This window comes from Alligator sinensis, unplaced genomic scaffold (assembly GCF_000455745.1).
Source record: "Alligator sinensis unplaced genomic scaffold, ASM45574v1 scaffold237_1, whole genome shotgun sequence".
NCBI classification, from domain to species: domain Eukaryota; kingdom Metazoa; phylum Chordata; order Crocodylia; family Alligatoridae; genus Alligator; species Alligator sinensis.
The window spans coordinates 3,774,484-3,801,040 of NW_005841849.1; the positions used below are offsets into that span (position 1 = coordinate 3,774,484).

The 26,557-nt window shown below is 42.8% G+C and overlaps 1 protein-coding gene across 2 annotated transcripts in view; it reads right to left on the bottom strand.

Moving 5' to 3' along the window:
- The window catches only part of ARHGEF4 (Rho guanine nucleotide exchange factor 4), a 385,996-nt gene that overhangs the window by 181,744 nt on the left and 177,695 nt on the right, over positions 1–26,557 (bottom strand). For both annotated transcript variants that reach the window (XM_014522338.2, XM_025209647.1), the window contains exons 4-5: positions 13,882–18,285; positions 7,392–7,706 (exon numbers count right to left, since the gene is read on the bottom strand). In XM_014522338.2, the coding sequence (XP_014377824.2) occupies positions 7,392–7,706; positions 13,882–18,285 (4,719 nt within the window). The remainder of the gene's footprint in view (positions 1–7,391; positions 7,707–13,881; positions 18,286–26,557) is intronic.

The window sequence follows — 26,557 nt, forward strand, 5'->3', positions numbered from 1 at the left end:
TGTCCCATTCCAGAATGGGAATGCTGCATACCAAGCATCTCTCAATTAACTCTTCAGAGAATGGGATGACATGTGAGATGTTAAAGGTGGGTATAACAATGTACAAGTACAGATCAGGCACAGCTAGGAACAATATTGCACATGATCAAAGACATCCAAATTTGGTGTGGAACTACTTGGTGAAACATGAGGCAGATGTGTTTTTACTGCTTTCCCCTGCCCACCTCATGTCATTACTGTTGCTTATCTACCCCCCCACTTCTCATGCCTGGCAGCCACACAGACTATTAGTGACTACAAACTTAAGAAAAGTAAGGTTGGCTTTCATGGGTATGATCTCACCACCATTACTGTTCCCTTCTTTTATTTCAAGTTTTCCACAGATATAACATCCTTATCCTCCAATCAAGCAAGGGTCAGGGGTATTTGGGTCCAATATTCAAACCAGGATCTGTCCCGTTTTCTATTCACCTATGCTCTGTCATCAACAGCCTATTCATTTCTTCAGAGATTATTATCCACAGGCCTATAAAGCAGCCAGAAGTGCCACCCAGACTTGCCTTCTGCAAAAAGGCTCCTTCAAGAAAGCTGTCTCTCAGCAAAATAATCTCAGTCTTCTAAAAGGAAAAGCAAACCCACCCTATATGCTGTTTGGGGAGCTGAAATGATGTTATTCAATTCTTGCTCCTAGGGTTTACTGTACTGTAATAAGGAGAACACAGCCAATGTTTTGGCACAAATTGCTATCTCCAGAGTGATAGCATAAACCCTGTGCAAATTAACCTAACCAACACCTGTTTGTCTATAAAACAACAAAGAAGCCCCAGTGGGGGCAGACTCTCTTCCAGTGATGACACGGCCAGGCAAAACAGGCAAAGCATAAAAATGCATCCAGAAAATACCAAGGGTGAAGTCTAAGTTATTTTCCTGGAACAGAAGGAGAAGGCATTATTCTTCTCTTGAAACTAAGAAATGTGATGATATATGATGCAGTCTCACTACCGCGACAAGAGAATTTCTGGCTGCCCGCTGGTAAATTGTAAAAGAGGTTTCAGCTTTGGCTATTTCTATGCCCACAAGCACAGCATACCCTGCCTCCTCGGAGTTCTAGGTCTGGGAGAAAAATGTTTCTACTTTCCTGTCTTTTCTTTCTTAAGGTGTACAAAAAAGGAGGGGGGATTGTACCTCATCAAAACTCTAATCCAAAGTACCTTGGTTATCTCCCCAGACCAGATCCAGTATGCTGTAATTACAGATCTTAATAGAAGGTAACCTCTTTATGTTAAGAGAGATGTGTCCTCTTTAGGATGGGGAATGGCATGTTTTTTGCTGTGGACAAACAAAACAACTATACCAATTTAAAAAGAAAAAATGGGCTTATCGTTTGTGAGCATCGGGGATCCGGGTTTTCAGTTTCCCACAGAAAAACAAAGGAAACCACGGATTTCCTGCCTTCATCAGAAAAAAAACGGATTTCCCTTTTAGCAGAGATACCCGTGGATTTCCCACATTTGCAAAGAGCTCTGTAGACTGGCAGAGTTCCCGCCTGCAAGAGCTAATTGCAAAAAGGGTGGGAAACCCCCAGACCTGCCCAGAGGGGGACGGAGAAGGGGAAAGGGCAGGCAGGGCCTGAGGGTTTCACTCAGCGAAGGCTTGGCTCAGGCTCACTCTTTTTTCCTGGAGCCTAAGATAAGTGGGGCTTGCAGAGGGCTGGGGGTTCCCTCAGGCAGGGCTGGAAGGTTGTGGGTTATGGCTGGGGGGCACCGGCAGGGCTGGAAGAGGCCCCTGGGTGGTAGGTGTGGGTATGGGTGACTGCCAGGGATGTGGAAAGAGCCAGCAGGGCAAGTGGGGGGCAGGGCATAGGTGTGTGGCTGGGGGCTGAGGGAATGGGGAGATGTTGGGGGCAGCCCCAAATGGAGTGCCTGCCTGGCCGGCAGCACATGGACCAGGAGGAGAGTGCTATCAGCCCTCCAGGGAAGCTGCAAAGGGAAGCGTGGAGCCCACTCAGGCTAATAGCATGCCACTCCCGGTCCATGTGCCGCTGGCCAGGTGGGCACTCCACGTGGGGAGGGAAGCAGGAGAGCAGGGAAGAGCAGAGCCACAGGAAGAAGCTGTTTGTCGCTGTGAGTTTCACCCTGCTTCTCTCCCCCGGGGCCTTCGCAGCCCAGTGGGCGCAACCCGGCGCAGCAGGAAACAGTGGCACCATGCAGAGAAGCTGCTCACCGCTGCAAGCTTCACCTACGTGCGGGCCTGCAGTGAGAGCAGCAGCGCGAGGCTGCACCTCTCAAAGCAATGGCACGGCACGCACATGGGGTGCATTGCCAGGGCAGTGTGGAGCTCACAGTGGCGAGCAGCATCTCCGAGCAGCTCCACTCTTCCCTGCCATTTCAGGTCATGCCCGCTAGGCTGCAGAGGTCCCTGGGCAGGGCACCAGGGAGGGAGCCCACAGCCCGCGCCTGCCCCATGCACAGATCTGGGGGGCATGGGCCCCCCCAGCGCTTCCCCCCGCCGCAGCAGGAAGCAAGGGGGAGTGGGAGTAGGGGGATATGGACCCAGGTCCATAGCCCTGGCAGCTGGGAGACTTCTCCTGAAGGGCTGGGGAAGCAGGGACTGGTGGGGGGGTGAGGGGCACCAGGAAGGCTGGGGGGCGGGGGAGTGAAAGGCACGAGCAGGGGCCGGTGGGGCTGTGGGGAGCCTTTAATTTGAATCACGGATTTTGGGGCTTTTATGAGAGAATTTATGATTTTATATGAGGGAAAACCAGGATCTCTGGTAAGCATGCACCTGCTGATCTGTTTAGTAAGCCTGCTTCTATCCACACTGAAGGGACGCTGAACTGAATCAGCTTACTCTGAAATGAAACAGCAGCTAAATTAGTGTGACTTAGCTTTCACTGACTACAGGATACAGAGGGGTACATGAAACAGTTATCAGCTTGAAACACAGAAAATCCTCATCACCTTCTTAAATCAGTATAATTGTTTCATCTGTTTCTACTCTTGACATTTTTTAAAACTCAGATAGTTTTTTTCCCCAGTGACACTGACGAAGCTCCACCAAAAGTTAGTGGGATTGCACTGGTGTAACAGAGAGGAAGATTTGTCTCTGCATGTGTGCATACAGATACTGTACCATGGATTTATTATGTTACAGTAGGTTTCCTTTTCTTCTATGTATAGATTTTAACTGGCCAGTAATATAATGGGACATTACATATCCTTCAATTGTCCTGTCAATGTTAACAGTTTTTACAATTAAAATTTGAACTGTCACTGGGGTTTCTTCATTCCACAGGTTTGGACTCTCTCTCATAAGAAAAAACTGCTTGAATAAACCTAGGAGACTGGGCTGCATTAGTAAGAGTGTTGCCAGCAGATCAAGGAAAGTGATTATTTCCCTTTATTCAGCACTGGTGAAGCTACATCTGGAGTACTGTGTCCAGTTTTGAGGCCCCCACTACAGAAAAGATGTGGACAAATTCGAGAAAGTCCAGCAGAGGGCAATGAAAATGGTTAGGGGGCTGGAGCACATGACTTTTGAAGAGAGGCTGAGGGAACTGGGCTTTTATTTAGTCTGGAGAAAAAAAGACTGAGGGGAGATTTAATAGCACCCTTCAAGTACCTAAAGGGCAGCTCGAAAGAGGATGGAGCAAGACTGTTCTCAGTGGTGACAGATGACAGAACAAGAAGCAGTGGTCTCAAGTTTCAGCAAAGGAAGTAAGTTAGATAGGAGGAAAAACTTTCTTACTAGTAGAGGGTAGTAAAGCACTGGAACAGGTTACCCAGAGAGGTGGTGGAATCTCTATCCTTAGAGGTTTTTAAGACCCAGGTGGACAAAGCCCTGACTGGGATGATCTAGTTGGGAATGGTCCTGCTTTGAGCAGGTGGTTGGACTGGATGATTTTCTGAGGTCCCTTCCAGCCCTAATTTTCTATGACCCTGATTCTATCACTCTACCAGGTCTACCTAATATTGCATGTTTAACTGCAGCCAAAATCAAGTTAAGATTTAACTTGGAAGTGAGGAGGAGAGAAGAAAGAGAGAGAAGAAATGTATGTTGCCAACTTGAACAAGTCTTCCAAAGTAATTCTGGTAATAGACTGAAGCAATTCAAAGCTGTGATACTTCCCAGCCCAAAAGAAAAAAATAAAATACAGAGAACAGTTTAGTAGACACTGATATTGCTTTAGTCTTCTGAATGCGTGGTCGCGTCAAAATAATTAACTGTCTAAATGCTCCAAACTGTATAGTTGGTCCCTCCACTATGTGAATGAATGCAAGTCTGTGAATGGGCAAAATCAAAGTCACCAACAATGACATGAATTTATCTGATTCTTCTTCAGGGGATTTTACTTCAAAGGTTAACCGCAACCAGCTAAATGTTAACACTTTAAAGTGTGAGATCAGAAGATGCTCAGTTTGTTACTGGCAGCATTACATTGCAAGGGACAGCAGAGTCCAGATGAGTACAGCTTTGTCAGGGACACTGTCAGGGACAGCTGAGTCCAGCTTTGACTCAAGGGATTTATGTAGATTCTTCCCATTCAAAGTATATCTTCAGTTTACTGGACACAAGCAAAAAAAGACCATTATTTATAACTGCTTATGACTGATGTGTCTAAGGTGTTTTACTTGGTTTTAAAGGCATACTTTTTAGTATTCATCCCCACCATAGATCCTAATTGCTTGCCATTTCTAATTGTCTGATAATAAATACCTTTGCATTTTCATCTGGATCTCCATGTTGGTTTAGAGAAGCCCACAGAATTATAGTGAACATTACTACTGAAAATGTGGGATGTGTTTTTTCTTGTGCCCCGTCTGTCTGAATTAGTTGCTTCTGCAATATGCCGGCATTACATCACCAGATATGCTGACCTGATACTGACTTAACATAATGCAACTCATCAGAACTGAAGTCACACATCCCAAGGCATCTATGTGTCAGAAAACATCAGACTTACAACTTGTATCTCAAAATCCCATTCAGTTGCATTATCTGGTTTCAATCACAGAATCACAAAAGAAAATAAGCATTTCTCAAGACTTTTTTGTTATTACTTCTCTTTATAAAACGACTACAGTATTCGACTGTAACAGTCCCAATTGCAGCTTTTGATAGTGCTACTGCAATGATTTGCAACACTGCTGAAGAAAACTGTTGTATTATTTTTAAATATATGATAGAGTCCAAAGCCAATAGCAAACAGAGGAAATCAATGTTTGAGGAGAGCAGTGAACAGTATAGGAAGGGGATACCTCTGAGCCAGCAATTACTGTCATCAGTAAACAACACATGTTATGGAACCTAATTATATACAGGATATTAAAGGAAAATACAGTTTACATTTTTCATCAGCCTAACTGGTCCAAGGATCTCAGCATTGTAACTGCATTTGGACTAGTGATGACAAGAATTCCTGATAGCTCATTGTACACACCTGGCCCATTCTGCAAACCAGTTTGATGCAGTCAGAACCAACTACATGCTGCCATATATCTGGAATCAAAAACCTGTTCCCCTGCCGCTCTCCCCTGCCTCAAAAAGTAGGACAGGATAAAAAAGTGGTTTTCTCCTGATAGAGATAACGAGTCCTCAAGGCATGGGAAGTTTAGTGACAGTATCTCAGTGGGAGCAAGTGTAGCCATTACTCTTACACAGCCAATCACAGGTTAAAGTTATTCAGTATCAGACAAACTGCAGAGAGGTTTAAAGGAGACAGCATTTATTGGTAGCAAGGAGCAGATTAGCCTACCCAGAAGATCAGTAAAATAAAGAGTGTTTGGGCCTAATTAAAGAATGAGAAAAATAAAAGCTGAAGAGATAATTGGTCACCCTTTCCACAAATGTTCATGATCTAGATGACAGTGAACATGCACTGTAGCATTAGATTTCCATCACCACTCAACTTGTCAAGTAATGATTATTATTTTTAACACAATTTACTGGATTTTGTTTCTGAGGGCTTATAAATCAGTCTTGAAAAGAATCTCTTATCTTTGGCTCAATTTGTGTCTTGAAACATCAATAGTTTCCCTGGAGTTTTGAACAATACTGAAAATAATGATTGCTTTTCTTGAAAGACTTCAGCCGTTTCAGTAGCATCAGTCATTGTCAGCAGGACCCCGGAAACAACTGGCATCAGCCTTTAAGGTGCTGAATGCCCTCAGAGTGCTGAGGGATTGTAGCACATGGAAGGATCAGGTCCAGCATTTGTTATTGACACTCCAACAATTTATATAATATTTTGGCATGGTGTGAAATCATGTGTACAGAACTTTTGAGTAGACAATGGTGGATAATTTTTCAGAAGTACATCTTTGGAGACAATCTGTCTTGTTGAATTAGATTTTAACTACTTGAGAATAGGCCTTATCTTGATCTAATGCCCCAACCCTGCAAATGCTGATGGATGCCCCAAAGTTCAGCATGAGAACGGTTTTGCTGCCTTCAGCAGAAGTTCTCACATACATAGTTAGGCATGAGCTTTGCATGATCAGGGCCTCTTCTCCTCAACCAGCGTCACTTTAAACAATGATAACCAGACACATTCACACCACATTGAGAAAAGAACATAAATGCAGACAACTGACCAATACATAAAACGGAAAAAGAATTTTTATTTGAAAACCTACCTCTTGCTTCCAAAACTAATTGAACAGCTTTTCGATTTTATTAACAGCAAGTTGCACAGAGCTGTCTCCCCTCTGATATCCCCAACCCTATCTCCCTCTGTACTGTTAAGCACTCTTTATAGGACAAATTCTAATTGTGGCTCTAACTAAAGGGAGTGGGAAACTTGGCCATGCATCAAGCAATCCAGTGTGCAATTTGCATGAATGCATAAGAATAACCCAGTTCTTAAAAGATAACCCTCCACTGGCTAGTAGGCCAGTGAGGTTTTCATACCAACAGGCATCTGTCAAGCTTCTTCCTTTTGAGAGTTTTGCCTGAGCAAGAAGGGAAGAATTGGCTCAAAAGTAAGGAAGAAGGGAATGGTTTTCTTCATTGCAGCAATGCCCAAGAAGTAAACATAGCATTAATTAAAGATTTCATCAGCACATTTTTTATTGACATGAACAGACCATTTTGTTCCTCAACTTTCTATTGTCCCTTCCATCAAGAAAACAATTTGCTACCTTGACTCCCCACAGCAGAACGTGTGACAGCATAGATGCTGCTCCATTACAGCAGCAAAGCAAGCCACCTTCTTTCAAGACAGTCACTGTGCTGGTGTATTTAGTGTTATATACAGACTATTAGCCACAGAGGACAGCAGAAGAAACTGGTGCAAGATGTAGCCTGAAGAGAGAAGATGACAGAAGAAAGAATCAGCTGGAGTGGAAAGAGGAAGACAGAGCCAGAGAAGAGGATGATGTCCAATTTCTTACTTTTACTTGGTCCTCAGGGAGGTTACTCCATTGGATTTCCCTCTGTGGCTCCTTCTCGAGTTTCCTTTTCCGGTTCCTTTCCATCCAAATGTCATCGAAGCTGAAATGCTTGTAAAGGGGTTTGGGCCGCCTCCTCTGTGAAGTTTCCTTGGCTTTTCCATCCGAAGTGAGGAGAGGGAGTCTCCAGCCTTTGTTTTCAATGCTTGAGAATGGGCGTGGGGATGGCAGTGTCTGAGGAGGTTTCTTTTTTCGATGGGGAACCCATTTCTCACAGGACCTTTTTTCAGGTGGTGTTTGACTTTGCTGTTTAGGATCCTGTTTTATAAGCAGCAGGTGAAAACACAGGAGGTTTTTTATCATGTTGAACAGCTGACTACAATGCTCTGGTGACAGGGCCCAAAATCATTTGGGAGGGATCATCCTTCACTGGAGCTGTGCAAGACTCGCCCTCCCCCTTCTCCTCGGAGAGGAACCTTAGAGCCAGACCGGCACTGCATATTTTAATCACCTTCCTTGTTTTTAATAACCCATCAGAAACTTGAAACTGACATCTGTTCCCATTAATAAGATAAAGAAGGAAAAATTCTGTGACAAAAAAACTACAATCAATAAGGGGCAATTTGATGGCTGTGACAAATCAAGTTAATTGGAAAAATGGCCAATATCATTCTGGACCTACCAATCTTCTCATTTTAAACTACGGTCCAATTATTACTGATGTAGGCTCTTCAACATGCTGTTGCCCAGAAATACTGTTTTTATACAAGAGCCACTTAAGAACAGGGATTTTAGAAGGCATTTAACATGCCCAATATGCCATAGGAAAGACTGTGGCAGTAAGCCACAGCTCACAGACTGGGAAGGAAGCCAGTGGCAGACTCCTGACCAACTGACAGGTACTGAGGTACCGCATCGCAGCTAGCCATCCTTTATGTGATGCAATGCATGGTCCTTTCTGCACTGAACTGTACCTGGGTTGCCTTCTCCTAGAATAATGCAGCAATTCCACTCCCTGAACCAAAGCTAGCAGAAAAAGTGAACCATCGTCTTCACTCACCCTAGTACATCATCTTCACTCACCCTAGTGCACTAGTACAAGGCCAATTACCATCTAGTCTGGAGTGTTTTATACCAGAGTCACAACTAGAACTTAAGTCAGTACAACCCTGTGATATTGCTTGGAAGGAGAGATGATGCCTTTATAAATGGAATAACAGTCAAACTTGCCTGTCTGTTTTTATTCCCACTGTCCCTTCATTATGAAAGGTGATGTTAAGCTCCTGGATGCCTGAAGGTCTGACATACTGAGGCCAATGCTTTCTGGTGTTGCATTAAATGTTATCCATACTATTTGCCTGACATTCAGCTGAGAAGCTGGGGAGCTTGGAGAGAAGATATGGATAGCTATGGGCTTCACTCCCATTCTCTTTCAACATGCTGCTGCAGTGCTGCACAAAATACCCACTTTTACACAAGAGCCACTTAACAGCAGGGAAGTTGGAAGGTATTTAACTACTAATCCAAACAGCAGCAATATGAAGTTTGATGATACCGAAAGTGAGCTAAGTTAAGGTGCCAGAGTGCATCTTCCATGTCAAGGAGATTTATTTCCTGAGCAATACTACCTCCCATTATACCCTAGTTCAGCGGTTCCCAACCTGTGGTATGTGTACCGCCAGGGATATGCAGACAACCTGTCAGTGGTACGCGTTAAGATTCATTACATTTACTTTATATGACAAAAATTTGCTGGTGGTACTTAAGGTTGAACTGAAAAATTTGCTGGTGGTACTTAACGTTGTAACTTTAAGTGGTGGTGAGCAATCTGTCAGAGTTTGGGAACTGCTGCAGCCTAGTTCATTTGAAAAACCAAATGAGGCATTTTCATTGGTCTTAAACTGAGTCCCTATATACATCATGCTGTCCTAGTTTAGTTCTAGTTTGCAAATGGCAAATTATAATACAGTCCAGCTGTGTTACACATCCATACTAGGGCTAAGGGAAATGTGGAGAGAGAGGAATAATGCTTCTAATAAATAGCCCCTAAGCCTCACTGTGTCAGGGAAAGATTGGGAAACAGGAAGGAAAAGGTATGGGAAAAAGTATGGGACTTCAAGTATAAGATGTATCAGTTTGTTACTGCCTGATGGATAGCACAATTACATAAGTAAAAGCATGTCACAAAAAATCAGATTAATTAGAGTCACTGTAGGGCCCCATCTAATGCAAAACATTGGCCCAAGGGCAAACTGTCAGTTTTGCAGAACTGGCTTGTTCTGTATTGCTCCTTTCAGCACAAATCTCTGTGCCCTACAAATGAGTTGGAGCATGTTGACTATTTTGTGGGGCATTGGGAAGGTTTTTGTTGTTGTTGATGATGATGATCTGCCTTTAAACACAAAAGAAAAGTTACTTATCCACTCAGTAACTTCAGTTTTTCAAAGATGTGTTGTCCCAGTGCACGTTGCACTGTGGTTATGCATGAGCTCCGTGCACTCAGACAGGAAGTTTTACCACCACTGTCCACTTCAGTCTGCACATGCACCCTAGCTGTCCTCATTAAACCAAACGGTGGGTATGAAAAGCACTGTGGGACCAATGTCTTCCAGTTCCTTGTCTACCAAATATATAGACACATACAAATCAGAAGCAGAAGGTAAGAGGATGGTTAGTCAAAGGGACAAAACATCTTGAAGGAATCCAGAAACTGAACTGGTAAGTAATCTTTCTTTCTTCTTCTATAGCTTGTCTCTGTGCACATTTAAGACTTCTAGGCCACATTATAATAGACACACCCCTGTTAATGATGGAGAATGGGACTGACTAGGACTTGTTAAGAGAACCATACTTTATGTCTGTACTAAAGAAGGGAGAGACAGAAGGTTTTTCTCTCGTCAGTGCCAAAGGATGTGTGGTAGCACATCAGTGTCTGGAAGGAGCCAATATCAAACTTTCGCTCTACACTGTTCTCACAGAAGATAAAGAGGGCCCCAGCTTGATTTCTTTTGTATTAAGGTACACAGATCTGTGCTTCAGTTACTGGAGCATAAATACTTTGGGTCCCTTACCAGGATAAAGGGTCTCCTGGCACTTATAGCAGAACACAGAAGCTCATCTCTTCTTCAAGAATTTTAAAGGTAATTTAAGCCTTTTCTCCCCTCTCAGTTGCTTTTCCTGTTCTTCATTTTCCCTCCTAGAAGATGATCTAAGATAATTCTACCCTTAAGAGAAAGATCTAAAGTCCCTAGGTCAAAGCTGAGGGAAGGCTCTTAGATTCCTGAGCCTGCTGCATGAGGAAGCCAGAAGGACCTGAATCAGATTCAGGCCTTACAGGCTTGTCCACAAGAAATATTCCAAGGGGCACAGCCCTAGATTCCTTGACTCTTTGAGAGAAAGATTTGAGGATACTGCACTTTAAGGAGCTCAAATCCACCCTAGCCACCAAAGACAAGTATTGTGGTGGTCAGTTAGCAGGAAGGATTGCTGCTAGTTCTTGAATTCTGGAGACTTAAATTTTGGCTGAGAGTAAAGAAGAGTGGTGGATCCAGGCAGCAAAGAGAAAAGGAGCAACTAATATAAGAAACCTTCCTCAAACTCCCAAATGTACTATACAACTGTACTAAAAAGTTTAAATTTAAATTACATTCACAAATTAGATAAAAGCAGTCTGTACTCAATGTGGACAGTGGTGCTCCATCTCAGACCATACTGAGAAGGAAACAGCACAGCAGCTGATTCCTCACTGTCCTAGTAACCCACAATTCAGTACACCAGAATAGCATGCATAGACTAAATGGACATTGCTGGCAGTGGCTCTGGTTTCCAATGCACGTGCACCCCACAGCAGAAGGCACACAGGGACAAGCACATCAAAAACTACTCAGCAACAGGTAAGGGGAAGGAGTTTTCCTTTTAAATCTACTATTAAGCATAATTTCTGACATCTTTTAAATAGCAACAGACACCTAGGGGGACAGTCTTGGTTACAGATTTGGTAAAAGTACCTGGCAACAATTCAACACTATAATTTTAAAATATATTGTTCAAAACCAATACTGGGTTTTCAGAGCTTCGTGGTAAAATTTCCCCAAGAGCATGTCTGTGTCATCCAAGGACCATGCAAAGGTGCCCTGCAGTGAAGTATGGCATGCTCTGATATGGGTGTAATTTGGCTACTTTGAGCTGCATTGGATGTGTTCCAGTAAGATCCATCTCTGGCAGGCTTATTAATATTTTCTCAGTACCAAATAAGGCAGCTGTGTTGCGTTCACTTTGGGGTATATTGTGTGACCTGAGTGTGCCACCCTTCATTCCACCACTCCCTAGCATGGGTTTTTTGATGACGTAATTGTATCCATTAGCTAAAATACATAGGGCTCAGTTCTATCCTATTTCCCTTGTCTAATCAACCCAAAATAACATTTTCTGAAGGTTCTGTATAATGTATCTGATTTTGTCTCCTGGAGCTGGTAAGATTATAGTAATACCTAGGCTCCAGCTGCTTTTAAACAATTAACTCCAGATAGTCATATTCTGCAGTATGAAAACAGCCAATGTATGAAGCAATGAAATTCAATTTTAATGTTCATGTTTTAATTTGAATTATTTAGATTAGCTACAGATTTAAGCATTTATTTATATGCTCGTAATGCCCAGATTCTAGATCTGGGTTTACACATTCAAGGCTTTACATGCTTCATCTCTTCTTTCAATATATGTGAGCTTTTGGATTATTATGTATCAGGTCAGTGCTTTTGTTCAAGCCGCAAAGGGCTTTCATAATCTGACTGTGTTAACAGCATGCTATCTATCCCTGCTTGAATTCCTTTTTTAATGTTTTATCGAGATACGGATTTCCTTTAATTTGCAAAGTGCTGCAAGATACTTGTTTTACATGCAACACAATGTATTCTGAATACATTTTGTGAGTGAATCGATGCTCATGAAAATAAGAGATTCACTATCACTGGGTAAAGTCAGGCATTGTGTGGGAGGAGATGAGCAATTCCCACACACAGTAATTCCAGTATTGCATCTCTCATTTGTGACATGCAGTCCATCTGCTTATTTTGTTTCCAGACAGCATTAGTTGCAAAATGCACTCAGAGCAGAGACCAAAAAAACTCATCTTTACTGGTATCTTTAAAACTTAAATTTTAAACTGGGACTACAGAAGGGAAAGGGCAGTGCTTTGGCTGAATATGCTACCTGCACAAGCCCATAAGGATTGTCTTGTAAATATACTTTTGATCTGGATGCTGAGAAGGGATTTTTGCAACAGACCTTTTGGTATATGGGTGATCAACACATTTTACATCATAACTGCGTAAGGCATCCACCAGCACAAGGCAGTGCAGACAAGACAGAATCTCATGCACAAGGCCTCGCTCAAAATGCCTTTCATCAAAAGTTTTACTCTTTTTTTTAAATCAATGCTAAACTGCAGTGACTCACCTCAGCCTCAGTATGTCAGAGATGGAGTGCAGCCAAGCCAGCTTTTCAAGACCTGCTGTAATTATTTACCTGTATGCTCCCCACTTTGTGAGTGGAACAGGTTCATAACCCCACCCCAAAATCACTAGGGATACCAGAACCAATAGAAATAAAAGGATGGCATTGCCAATGGCTCCAAGATGTTTGAGATTAAACCCTTTTTTATGCCCCTATTGGAGAGATGTATTATTCCCTTACTAGTTACCAGGAATCAAGTTCATTAAGATTATTAGCTGTATCCATGCACATTGACTAGATTTACAGTTCACATTCATTGTCTTTCTGCTGTTGAGGAGGTGGGGGAGTGGTGATAGGGAGCATTCAACAGGCAGTTATAGCAACAGTGATTTCCTTGTGGTATTCTCAGACAAATCTGTTTAAAATCAGATTTAACTTACTTTTGCTTCTGTTTGCCCCTGAAAACCAAGGCTAGATCAGTTAAAAGTGTTGAGCTGATTTCTTGTTTGCCTTATGCACCAACAGACTTGTTTACTAGGTGCCAGCTACCGGGCTCAGTTCTGCCTTCAGTTACATTGTAAAACCCAAGTGAAGACAGTGCCTGTGCATGGGTGTAACAGAAGACAATATTTGGTCTGTGCAAGATGCAACACTTTTGCCAGGTGAATTTGCCCATTCTGGGGTAAGTTTGCAGGACTGGCAGGTAGGACCCCACCTCTTCTCTTACTCTTCATCTTTTTATCTAATCTTAAATCACAGAGAAGTGATATATACAGCGAATCATGATGCCAATTGTACAGAGTCCCATTTTGAAGTAACACTGCTGCAAGGGAGTTTAGATTAAAGAAGAATCCCCCATGGCTAACAAACAACCAGCAGTTATTAATGTTCACTGCTGTACTTAAAGAGAGGTGTTTTAATCCAAAACCTACCTGATTTATTAACCAAGTTCCACTACCAGCTCTTGGAAGTCCCTAAGCCCAGTACAATGCTGCAAACCACACTGAGCCGAGGTCTGACTTCTCATAAAACCACTCACCTCATCTCTGAGAATATCACTAACCGAAGAAGCTGTGTTCAAGCTGATCTGGGATTGACTGCTTATCCCACTGTCTTCCCTCTGGTATTCATTGTCCAGTGAATGCATGGAAAGCAAGAGACTACCTCTAGGTTTCAGGGTCTTTGGCCTTTCTGGTGCCTCTGAACTGCTGTCGATTGCAGAGTTGTTCCCAAGAGAGATCATCGAAGTGGCACTTATTCTCCCAGGATAATGGACACTCCTGCATTGAAAACCTGGTCTTGAGCTCCATGGTTTGGGGCTCATGGGCCTACAGGGCATATCTTTGCCTTCATATGTTGATAGCTGGGGGCAAGAAGGGCTTAACTGGGTAAATGACGAGTGCAAGTCACTGGGGCTGAAGGGTGATTTCAGCCAGTACTCCTCCAGGGAAGCATCTAAACTGTTGCTCAGTGCTTCCTGCTGCTCATCATCATCTGGGCTTTGTGGACATTTGATAGTCAGGTCATAAGACAGTACTCTTTTCCTCCTCATATATGCAGGGGTAGAGACATCAACATGCTCCACAGATGTGTCAAAATGGTTGGTATCTGGATAGGTGCCATTAGATACACCTGATCTCAAAAACACTTGCCCATTAGAACCCTCCTGCTTCTCTGTGGAGGTCCTCCTTGCAGCACTGCCAGGACCTTGCTGCTGATTTCTGGTGATATTAAATCTCTCCTGGGTTGGTGACATACTCACAAAGGCAGAGCTCTTCAGCCCATCTGCTTCTTTGCTTTTCAGAAATGCTTTCCAAGAACTTTGGCGAAGTTTGGCTTTCTCTTTGTCATGTTTCAGTGGCACTTTGGAGCATTGCTCATTGTTTTCCTTCTCCAGAGATCTGGACTCAAATAAACTTGACAAGGATTTGTGTGCCAAGGCCAACCTTGTGCGAAACTTTTTACCCTCAGGGGTTTTATTTCTTTTACACTCGATCTCAGATGAGGATCTTCTGATCCCAGACCACGCTGCAGCTTCATTGGGGTTATTTTCCTCTGAAGCTAAAGTTTGTCCTTCAAGGGATTTCACAGTATTGAGGGTGGGAGAAGTAAGATTCGTTTCTATGTCTTCCATCAGTAACCGACCAGAGCTAGAGGCTTTCCTCAGGCTTAATCTGTTGAATAATCCTGCCGGTCTCTCATAGAATAAATCCTCATCATCAGAGTACTCAGAGGTGTAGCTTTCTTTCCTTTGAAAGACAGAAGTAGGGGAATAATTTTTAAAAGACTGCATGATTTCTGTATCACCTTCCTCTTTCCCAGTGTCCAGTTCTTCTGTCTTTGTCTTGCCACCAAGGAAGCTGCTACTACCTTGATTTTCAGCAGGTGCTGACTTAGTTTTCCTGAAGGATGCCATTTTTGAGAAAACTAAAAACTTGGAAGGTTTCCCAGTGTTCCCAGTCTTGGTCTGTTTTTGCACAGCCTTGTAAAAGCTACTGTTGTTCCCCAGGAAATGGAATAAATTCTCATCCATTTCCTCACTGTTACCACTGCCTGTACTTACATTATCTAGGCCCACTGTGGAGGAATCCTGGCTGTCCCTTTTCACAGCATGGTTACAAGTATCGGTCCCATTCACATTCTGTGCAATGTCTTTGCTAAGGTTTGCTGGCTCCTCTTCAGCTGAGTCCTGATTTATTGGTCTAGTGGGAGAATCTTCAAAAACAGCTATTAGTTCTTTTGAACTATTACAGCCTTCAGTTGTTTCCCCTTCTTGTCTTTGTTTACCAAAGATGCAGCTCCCTACTACATCATCAGTAGCCCCATCTTGCCGGCACAGGCCACCAGCGCTGTTCATTTCCAACATTTCTGAAGGAGTTACGTACATGTCTTCTTCCAGGCCCTGACTTGCACTGAACTCATTTTTCTCAATCACTTTGTCACCTCTCATTTCAAACAGTGATTGTGTTAACTCTGCTGCCTCTAACTCAAAATTAGCATTTAGTCTGCAGGGTTCTACCTGAGAGATTCCTACACTGGCTACATCATTTGGTTCCACATGTATTGCACTATCTGCACCTTCCTGCTGTTTAGCATTTTCCAGTCGTAGACTTACATTTCCTTCTGTGACACTACTGCTGCTGATATTTAAGGATGAAACCAGAGTCGTTTCCTCTACTTGCTTTTGCACAATTTCTGATTCTTCTTGGACAGGGCCCCCAACAGGAGTTGCCTCGTCATCACCAGAGACAGGGAGGATAGGCAAAGTTTGTTCTTCACAGCTAAAGTATTCATTCAAAGCTCTCTCTGGCTTATTATGTTCTCTGCTGGCAAGGGAAGGAGACCCCAAATTCTTACTTACTAGTTCTCCCAGTGTTCCCGTTATCATTTCAGTAGAACAGTTTTTATTCAATGTCTTGGAATGCAAGCCTTTTTGTTCCACAGATATTATAATTAGAGCTGGTTTTAACTCTGGGAACTTCAACAAGTCCCGTCGCTGGCTCACGTAACCCAGCTTGGGAGCTATTTCAATGGCACACACATTATCTTCATCCTTTACTTCTTCATTAATAACACGTCCGTTTGTTGTCACTGGCTTATGGTAGCCCTGCAAGGCATCTTTTTTATTACTCTGGTTCCGCAGCATGGAATCATGTTTCTCTCCTGGAATATCGTTGGCACCTGATTTAGGTGTGGTTTCCAGGCCTTTAAAATCCAAACCAAGTTCAAAAGACTCCCTTAACCCTGCTTCCTTTACAAAGGCCTCTGTGTTTGGTGATTCAGGGCCAGTGCTGCTCTCCTCTGAGTTATTTAGCTGTGTTCTGCCAGCCAGGATGTAGTTTGCAGGACAATTAGCGCCTCTGTTTTCTGCACTAGTAGAAACACCTACAAAACAAGTCGTTTGTTCCTTAGTATCACCAATGTCAGTTTCAACATGAATGCTGCCAGAGAACCTTTGTGTTTCCAAAACTATCTCAGATTTGCTTTTATCTTTTCTTGCTGGTACTACTGCACTTATGCTTGTTGGCTCAGAATGCAAGGCTGAGAGAATCTCTCTTTGTTTTGGATCACACTTGGAGGCATCTTTCAGGTGGAGTGGTGCCAAAGACAAGGTATAAGCACATGTATCTGTCGTATTTCTGTTAAGGCCACATGCTTCTGATTTCCTGTGCAAATTAATATCAGCACCTTGGTGAGAGCCTACCGGATGAGAAAGCTGATCACTATTTGAGTCTACATAGGCATTAAGAAGTGATCCGTTTAGGCCAAATTTCCCCTTGTCTTTTATTGCTTTTTCAGAGCTGCAACCAGCCCTTTTTAAGTCTTTCCAAGTGTATTCCAAATCTAGGCCTTGAAGATGTATTCTGGAACATGACCATCTAAATTTATCAGTAAGCTGAAAATAGTCATCCAAGTATTCTCTCTTGCCTTGAACACTAATGTTTTCAGGTTCACTGTGCCATGTTTTACTTTCTGTAATCTCTGGCTTCCTAGGTAGTGGCTGAAATTTAGATTTTAGGAAGGGCTGGTGTAAGAGTGAATCTGATTTCAGCATGACCCCTGAGATTCCATTTCCTACCCCTTTAGCTGCATTTTGACTGTTAACTGAGTTCTTCTTATTGCATTTTATGCTGGGTATTGAATCCAGGTTGGAATTCAGTTCAGTCACCTCCGTGATTCTTTTATAGCCAGTTCTATTTGTTTCAAAATACATATTAGGCAAACTGTGGCTTGATCCTACATCTGGCTGGAAAGGAAATTGCGGAGTATCAGGGAAAGCCAAACAACTTTCTGAGTTTGCTTTCAAACAAGAAATATTCAATACTGTTGGTCTTTTTTCATTCCTTGTAACAGCTTTTTCAGTTGGTTTTGCTTTATTGCTATCAGACTTTATTTGACCTTGCAATCCACCAACAACTAACTTAGTGTCTGTCCTTGTTACAGTATCCTCTCCACTGGTTTTTGACTTTGGGTTGGAAAGATCACTAGTTAATATTAGTATTTTCTCCCCTGTCTTTTCTCCTTCTGATTTTCCAGTCTGTACCCAAAGTTCATTCTTGGTTGATGCTACTTTTAAATCCAACTGCTTCCTTTGACTATGCGCTGGCTGCCTTGTGCATTTAAGTTGGTGAGCGGACAATTCTGCCTTCACATCATGAAACTTATGGCATGGTTCTCTTTTTTCAGCAGAAAAACAGCTTGAACTCAAGCAAGTTTCTCCAGTTATGTCAAAGGCAACAGACTCTGTGTCTGATGCACTTTCATAAGGCTCAGTCTTAATGTCTGAAACTGATTCACTCTGATGAGACTGGGTCTCAAAATAATCTTCATCTGTTTCCTGGCTTGATCCACGTAGCTCCAACTCTACTGTACTTAGTGTGGTAGAACTCTGGTCATCTTCAAACTCTCCTTCACTGATGCAGTTTTCAGTTGGCTCAGGGGTCTATGAATAAGAAAAAATAAGTAATCAAGAATGGATTCCCTTAGCAATTTAATATTGTTCAGCACTAAAAAGAAATACTTTGTTAAGATTTAAAATATGAAAATTATACATTTTTATGGATTATATCCTGTATTTACAGGCAAATGGAACTGGTGCCCTTACATCTTTACTAAGAATTAATGTTATCTATACAATGCTCAGCAAGTAGTAGAAACCTTTCAAAAACAGTCCAAGACACCTTTCACATTTAAATAAATGAAACAGACATCATTCTTTTGATCTATATTTTGCAACTGTTACTGAATCCATCTATGAGTATTAGTAAGGTGTTTTTGCCATAGATCAAGGGCATCATTGTTCTTATCTAACATAATGTTCAGCAGTTATGGATCTGGATGCTCTCCAAACCAGCACGTGAATCAAGAGTGAAAAGGATATCCAAATCTTTATCCTTAAACAGCCCTGAAAAATGGGTAAAATCTGAAAAGTCCCTACCTCTTTGTAATTGTGAGAATACAGACTGATATCTTTCAAAGTTTAAGGTGAGAGACCCTTAAGGAAACATAGGAGACAATTAAACCTGATTCAACCAAACTGTAAAACAAGAACAACATGTACTAACAATACAACCTAACTCTACAGAACAGTGCATCCTTCACTGAATGGAATCAATAACGCATGTAACTGAGGCCTTTCAATAATGTCAAGCCAGGCCATCAGCAGTACAAAACATGACCAGTAGTAGTAAGACCGTATAAATTAACATTTCACATAGTGATCAAACAGCATGAACTGAAGTAGCAGTTGGCTTATGCTGCAGTGGACACAGGAGCAGCCGTTCAGCATTAGTAGGGCCGAATCTTGAACAATGTTCTAAGCATAAATATACAGATGGCAATAAACTAAGGCAAAAAAATTCTCAAGCAACTGGGATGTAAGAAATAAAGACATCCAATTGTCCACCAAGATAATTATGAATTAAATTACACCAAAATTAGGACACAGATTTATTAGGGTTTGTCTATACTTTGAGTTCCATTGACTTCCAAGTATACACCAAAGGAGGAAGAAAGTGCCAGATACAAAGGGCATCAGTTGGTGCATCCACCGTTCACGGAACTGTCCCAATATTATATTGACTGTCTCTTGTGTCAGGAAGCTGCTGACTGGGAGAGCTGAAATCTGGACTGTGAAGAGCAGCAACACCCTTTGGACTGGGACAGGTTTAAGGGTGGAGCTTACCACTAAGCACTAGGAGAAAGATGTCTTAGAAGTCCCACTTCCTGCTTTATCTCTTACAGTAGCTGCATTTCCTTCCCCTATTTCCACCTCCCCCATCCCACATCCTCTGCTCCCCTGCAGGTTGGAATAGGCCAGTAGCTGACTTCTCTCTATGGCTTTCTTGAGGAAGCTGCCTTGGACATGGTGATGAGGAAAGGAAAACAGACTAGACATACAAAAGCTGGGGAACATCATTTACCAGCTGTTATGCTTTCAGTAGCACTGCACCATCACATAATTTGTTTAAAAACTGAACTTATATGCGAGTTGCAAATAGTAAAATACATTATTTGCATGAATATTAACACTGAGTATTCTATTCTATACAAGTCCTTACACCAACCTCAGCACCACAGGCCACATCTACATGAGATGCTACTGCACAGTAGCTCATTGCTACTGCACAGTAGTGTCATGTGGCATGAAGCATATGACTTCTACTGCAGTTATTGCATATTGTGTATGCAAGTACTAATGACGGTACAGTAACAACTGTACACTCAGTGTCTCATGTAGACACAGCCACAGTGCCTGAACTCCTCACAGTACATCAGCCTGTTATTCATTTTGTACTTGCTTTCTTCTCCTTAGGACGAGAATTCTAAGTGCATTGGTACAATTAGCTTTGTTAGGGGTCAGGGAACTTTCTTTATAAAGGGGTAGGTATTACATGTTCATATCAGAGAAGCCAAGGTCAAAGAAATGTACCTATGTATTTGAGCTAGAATGTACCAAAGTCAGTGACAGTCCTCTGTTTCTCTGGTGTAGTAGTGTACATGACCCTTCCCTTCCCACAATACTAAGGATCCCAACCCACAACCACAGGCCGGAGAACTGAACAAACAGAAGCCATGGGGCAGTAGGCCTCAAATGAAACGATCAGTTGTGGGGGAGTTAGAATAAATTCAGTGGGGTTTTGGGATTCAGACAATGCTTTCAAATAGGCACAGAGGACTCCTTAAAGAAACAGCACTGTAAGAATTTGGCCTTCAGCATGTATGTAATTGTACATAATGTGAAAAAGGAAAATAAATGGGAAGACAAGGACAGTAGAGAAACAGAAAGAAAAGTCTCATGTTGGAAACAGGATTAAGATGCTGTTCGACACTGCTCGTATTCTGAAAATAATCTGTTGCAGCAGCAGCATTAGGCCTTCAAGCTACAAACCTTTCATGCTCCTTGCTCATTTAAAATGCATATTTTCTCATTTTTCTCCCTTACCAGAAACTAAACACAAACCTGCCTATTGGCACAGGGGGCATCCACCATGCAAGTGACTGTGGATCTCTAGCTACCAGCAAGGAGAAAGGAGAAAACAAGCAAGTTTTGGAGATAAAGTCATGCAAATTTGCTCTCTGGCTTCCAAATGAGAAACAGCAGTAAGCCTGTGTGAAAACTGGAGTGTCAGTAAACTAGGGATATCCTTGAGGAGTGTGAAAGTAAATTCACAAGATAGAAAATACAAATTAGGTAGCTTCTAAGACATGATGAAAGAGTAAACTATAAGGCCTCATAGAGAGGGGCCTGGCTTATTCTACTGATGAAATTGCTAGACAAAAGCCAGAATTCTTACTGTTAATCTACATTTAATGGTGGCACTTAATCCATCCAAGACAGAAAATATGGTAGGTTTGCAAAATCTGCAGGGGGCAGGAGGGTGTCATCCTCTGACTTGGACAAGTCATATTATCAAGTGTTCAAAGACTAAAAGCAGTTTAGAGCTTTGCATATCCAATGCACATGCTGATTGTTAGGAACAAAGTATTACTTCTCAATGATGTCCCACCAGAAAAGTGCAGGATGTGACTGATGAATGTATATCAGGATGCAAGAAACACATGGTTTAACTCTACCTGTTGTAAAACAAGTGAAATGCACACTAAAATCTTTACATTAAAGCAAGCTGATTGAAAAGGAAATCATTTTGGTCTAAAAATGACTTCTCAAGGATTAGAAGAATGTTTCCTGTACTTTGAGAGCAATGATGTTTGAGTAATAGGTCATGGCAAAAATAACCCAAATGGAAGTTTTTGGTGTTGGTTATTGTCTCATTATCTTTCTTTAGTTCTACCATGGCTACTTACTGTTCATTTAAGCCTCTTGTGTAGCTAAAATTCACATGCCCAATGTATCAAAAAAATAAATTGAAATTAACAAAGTTAATGACTGTTTTGGGTGCAACCCTGGGTACAGGCTCTTGCCATGGATCATACCTAAAACATCCAGTCTCAAAACAAAGATCTCTGGTAACTTGTCAGGCCTGGAATAGCTCTTGGTTGATAAGCTACAAACCACATGGAAACTTTCTAGCCTGGACTAGAACATCAGTCACATATTTACATCTGCTCCTGCAGAACTTACGGGACTGCCATTGATGTCAGCGAGACTTTTCTAACAGTTATTGCAATTGCTTTGTATGATTCTCCTCTTACACCATTTTTTAAATATTTGATAAGAACAGTTTGCTTATTATGTGATCATTGTAAGGTCCTTAGCTATCCACTTCCTAGCTTTAAAGTGCCTCAATTTTGTAACTGATGCAATAGCAACAAGCAGCTTCAGCAATGATGCCACAATTCACAAACCCTGCATTAATTCCCTGCTTGTATGGAAGAGGGGAATGTGCCTGTCCTGGAGTAGGTAGTAAACACAATGTTACTTCTTGGGCAGAAATTCAAAAGGCTGATTTCCATAATTCACCATAATGAGAGAAGACTGAAATGTACAAGAGGAAACAAGAAGAGTAAACAAGCAAGCTATCCTCTTTGTTCAGCGGGCCTCTACACTGGTCATTATATTAAATAAGGAATCCTCAAGATAGACACATATGGATATTGTTTACTGAGGCCAAAATCCTGAGGGTACAGCATAGTCTCAATTCCCACTGATGTCAGTAGGAGAATAGTAAGCACTTCAGGGGATTGGGCTGGTCCTGCATGGCATAAAGAGCAAGTGTCAACTTTCTTCTCATGGATGACATCACTTTTTTTCCTCCTCCCCCCTTGAGAAGGACAGCAGTATTGTACCCATAAGCAAAGATGAATAAAAACAAGAACAGGAAGTATGTGAAATCTAGGTGTACTTTATTAGCCACCTGAAATTCCTGTTATGACAGCTTTAGATGGCATCTGTGGTATGGTGTTTTAATTTGCATTTTGCAAATTAGTATTGTTTAAATGGGATTGTTAAAAAGGCTGTAAATATTTGCAGTCTCTCTTGATTTCTGTAAAGATAATGATTCAGGTCATATTTCTCAAAATGTGGGTGCCTAGAGTGACTCTAAAATCCAAAGCTAGGCACCAAAGCATGTAGCCTAACCACTGTAGTTCATCTCAGATGGAGGTGTTGAGAATCCATCAACTGTCTTCAGCTTCCATAATAGCTGTAAATGTCTAAACAAGGGCTTTTGGGCTTAAATGCAGGTTAGACAGTCAGTTCTGAAAGTATTGGCCTTGATAGCCTTTCAGCGCTTATGAAACATGCTGCATTGGCACTGTGTGAAGCTCTCTTCAACTGCAGAACAGGAGCAGCCCAGGCAGCACCACTTTCATGCAGCACATCTTCACCACAAGCCCATTCTGGCCTACAGGAGCCGGCCTCAAAATACAGGAGACAATTCCATTTTCAAGCCCTATTTGAGCCTTGACTGTCACAACTGAGGGTCCAACGGGTGCTGAGAGGAATGGTCCTTTTTTGGCAACTTGGACACCTTTCATGCAGGGATCAGACAACATGGCCTGAGACTGCCAACTCCTTTAAGAAGTTTCCTGAAGAGCAGTCATCATGGTGACTTTTGGTGAATTAAATTGCCCTCTTATATTTAAGGCAAGCATTGGTGCCTTCTATGCCAAATAAACAAAACGTTTCCTTCACAAGAAATTCAATCACACAGAGTTCAAATCTGGTTCATGAGAACCACTGAGTACAGCTGCCCTCCCTGCAAATCTGTCACAGAGCCTCAGTCACCAGGGGAAGGGAAACGAAGATGAAAAAGCCCTTTAAACAGATTTGTGAAAAAGATGTAGAAAGAGAATTAAGGCTTCAGTTCACCTAGCTTCTTCACATTAAAATGAAATGCAGATCCTGCCCAGTCATCCTTCAAACCAAATTGCGTGCTCATCAGAGACCAGATTATTTATGGTCCAAGAGTTCACTGACAAATTTCAGCAGGGTCCTGTGTGATGAATGAATTCCAGAGGAGCAGGGGAAAAAGCCTTATTCTTTAGAGAGAATTAAATGGGATTCTTTAGGAAAGGCTTCTCAGAGGCATGCTGAGCTGGATTGAAGAGAAGCATAACTGTGAGATAGCATATGTTTATTCTGAGTCCCTGTAACACAGAGCCATCTACAGCTCTGAAAGTCAAGGATCTGGACCCTGAACAAACTTGAGAAATCAATGCTGTCCTAAAACATCCAAAATTAAGCAGCACATCCAAAGCACATACTGCGATTCTACGTTTTGAAACTACAGGAAAAGGGAGCAGAACAGCTTTAAGCCAGTTTTACAGTCAGTGATGCTAGGGCTACCTTAGTACTACTTATGCCCTTTTTCAGGCTGCTCTGAATTACACAAGAGTCCCCTTGTAACCATACCAACAACTGCAAACTGCCAGGGAATAAGAGAGGAAGTCTTGGTCATTCTGCTACCCTTATTGCAATGCTTGCTGCACAAGAGTAAGTGATGTAGCAGCTACCACACTAAATGTGAAGCAAAAATTCCTTCTCTACCCAAAACTGCTAGGGTGAAGACTACATTGCACCAGAACCAGGGAGGCTCAGGTTAAAAAGCGATATAAAGGCATACTTGAAGTTCATAAAAGTCACATCCTTAAATCCTCAGGTTCTCTCTCACAGACCAGGTCTGAATGAGCATGTCTATTCCAGCCTACCAAATCCTGTTGTTACTTTGTTTCCATTAAGCATCATGAAAAAAAACAGATAGCATAAGTAAGTTTTTCCTCTGCAAAAATAACACATAGGCAGACAGCAAGGTTTCTAGTGATTTCAATAACAGCAAATCTGCTATATTTGAGGAGTAAAAAGTGGATTTAAAGAAATTAATTTAAGTTCGTATTTTGAGCTCCCAATCAATGTAAAAACAAATTTGCAATTATTTTTGGCCTTATGTCTGACTAAAGTGTAAGTTTCAGACACTGCAGCATACTCTACTTAGAAAGAACAAAGGAATAAGAATAGGAGTAGACTCCACACTGTCTGTTAATAAGCCATTGGTAGACCAGCAGCATATAGCTGGAAATAAATTCTTGAATTTTTAAACAGGTATTTTTCCCATCTAATTTTGCAACTTGAAAGTAGCAGCCCTACCAGGAATATCACAGAATCATAAAATCATAGAAAATTAGGGCTGGAAGGGACCTCAGGAGGCCATCTAGTCCAACCTGCTGCTCAAAGCAGGATCATCCCCAACTAGCTCATCCCAGCCAACACTTTGTCAAGCTGGGTCTTAAACCCTCCAAGGATGGAGCTTCCACCACCTCTCTGGGTAACCTGTTCCAGTGGCTTACTACCCTCCCAATGGGAAAATTCTTCCTAATATCTAACCTAAACTTCCCTTTCTGCAACTTGAAACCCTTGCTCTTTGTTCTATAATCTGCCACCACTGAGAACAGTCTAGCTCCATCCTCTTTTGAACCCCACTTCAGGTAGTTCAAGGCTGCTATTAAATCCCCTCTCAGTCTTCTCTTCTCTAGACTAAATAATCCCAGTTCTCTCATCCTCTCCTCAGAAGTCATGTGCCCAAGCCCCTGAACCAATTTTGTTGCCCTCTGCTGGACTCTCCGTTTTGTCCACATCCTCTCCAGAAGTGACCTCACAGTGCGGAACAGAGGGGAATAATCGCTTCCCTTGGCCTACTTGCAACACACCTATCAATGCAGGCCAGTGTTCCATTAGCCTTCTTGGCAACAAGGGCACACTTGGCTCATATTTAGCTTGTTGTCCACTTTAATCCCCAGGTCCATTTCTGCAGTCACTGCCCAGGCAGTCAGCCCCCAGCCTATACTGGTACATGGGATTGTTTTGGCCTAAGTGCAGGACTTTGCACTTGTCCTTGTTGAACCTCGTGAGATATCTTTTGGCCCAATCCTCCAATTTGTCTAGGTCAATCCTAGCCCTACCCTCCAGCGTATCTACTACTTCCCAGCTGGGTGTCATCTGTAAACTTCCTGAGGGTGCACTCTATGCCATTTTCCAAGTCACTGATGAAGACACATTAATGCCAACTGTCGTGAAACCATCACAAGACTTGGGATTTCTAAATCAAAATAACTCCAACTTGCAATCTCATGTTTGAACCCTCGGATCTCTGGACTTTCCCAGCTGGTAAGTCTGTGTAGATGAAGAGGCAGGTGGAGAGGGAAAAGGCAGGGGGCAGGTGTCAAAGATCAAGGTCCCGTGGTGAGGGAAGGAGAGGGGCAGGAGCAGTGGGTGGGGTGAACAGGGCCTCAGGGCTGGGGCGGGTTGTACAGACGGACAGGCAGGGAGGCATGGCTCCCTGCAGCTATGCGCATGCCCGGGGCAGGCATGGGGGGCATTTCCCAGGGGAGGCATGGGGTGCACGCCCGGGGGAGGCATGGGGCAGAGGCAGGCTGCTCGCTACATGCTGGGGCTCTGTGCCCTGCCGCCTTTGCCTTGGAAACTCAGCTGTGTGATGCCATTGCTGCCTGCTGGGTGGGTAGGGCATGTAGGGTGCTCTGGCTGTGTGACGTCTCCCCGGCCCGCCCAGCAGCAGGAAGCACAGTAGTATTGCACAGCTGAGCTCTCAGGGCAAAGGCAGAAGGGCACAGAGCCCCAAACCCACTGTGGGCAGCCTGTCTCTGCCCTGTGGGGGGCACATGCTTCCCGTGCCTCCTCCACGGGTGCACACAGATACGGGGAGTCATGCCCCTGATCTGCACCTCTGGATGACCCACCCCGGTCCTGGGGCCCTACTCACCACAGGCCTGCTCCTGCCCCACTCCTGCCCTCCCTT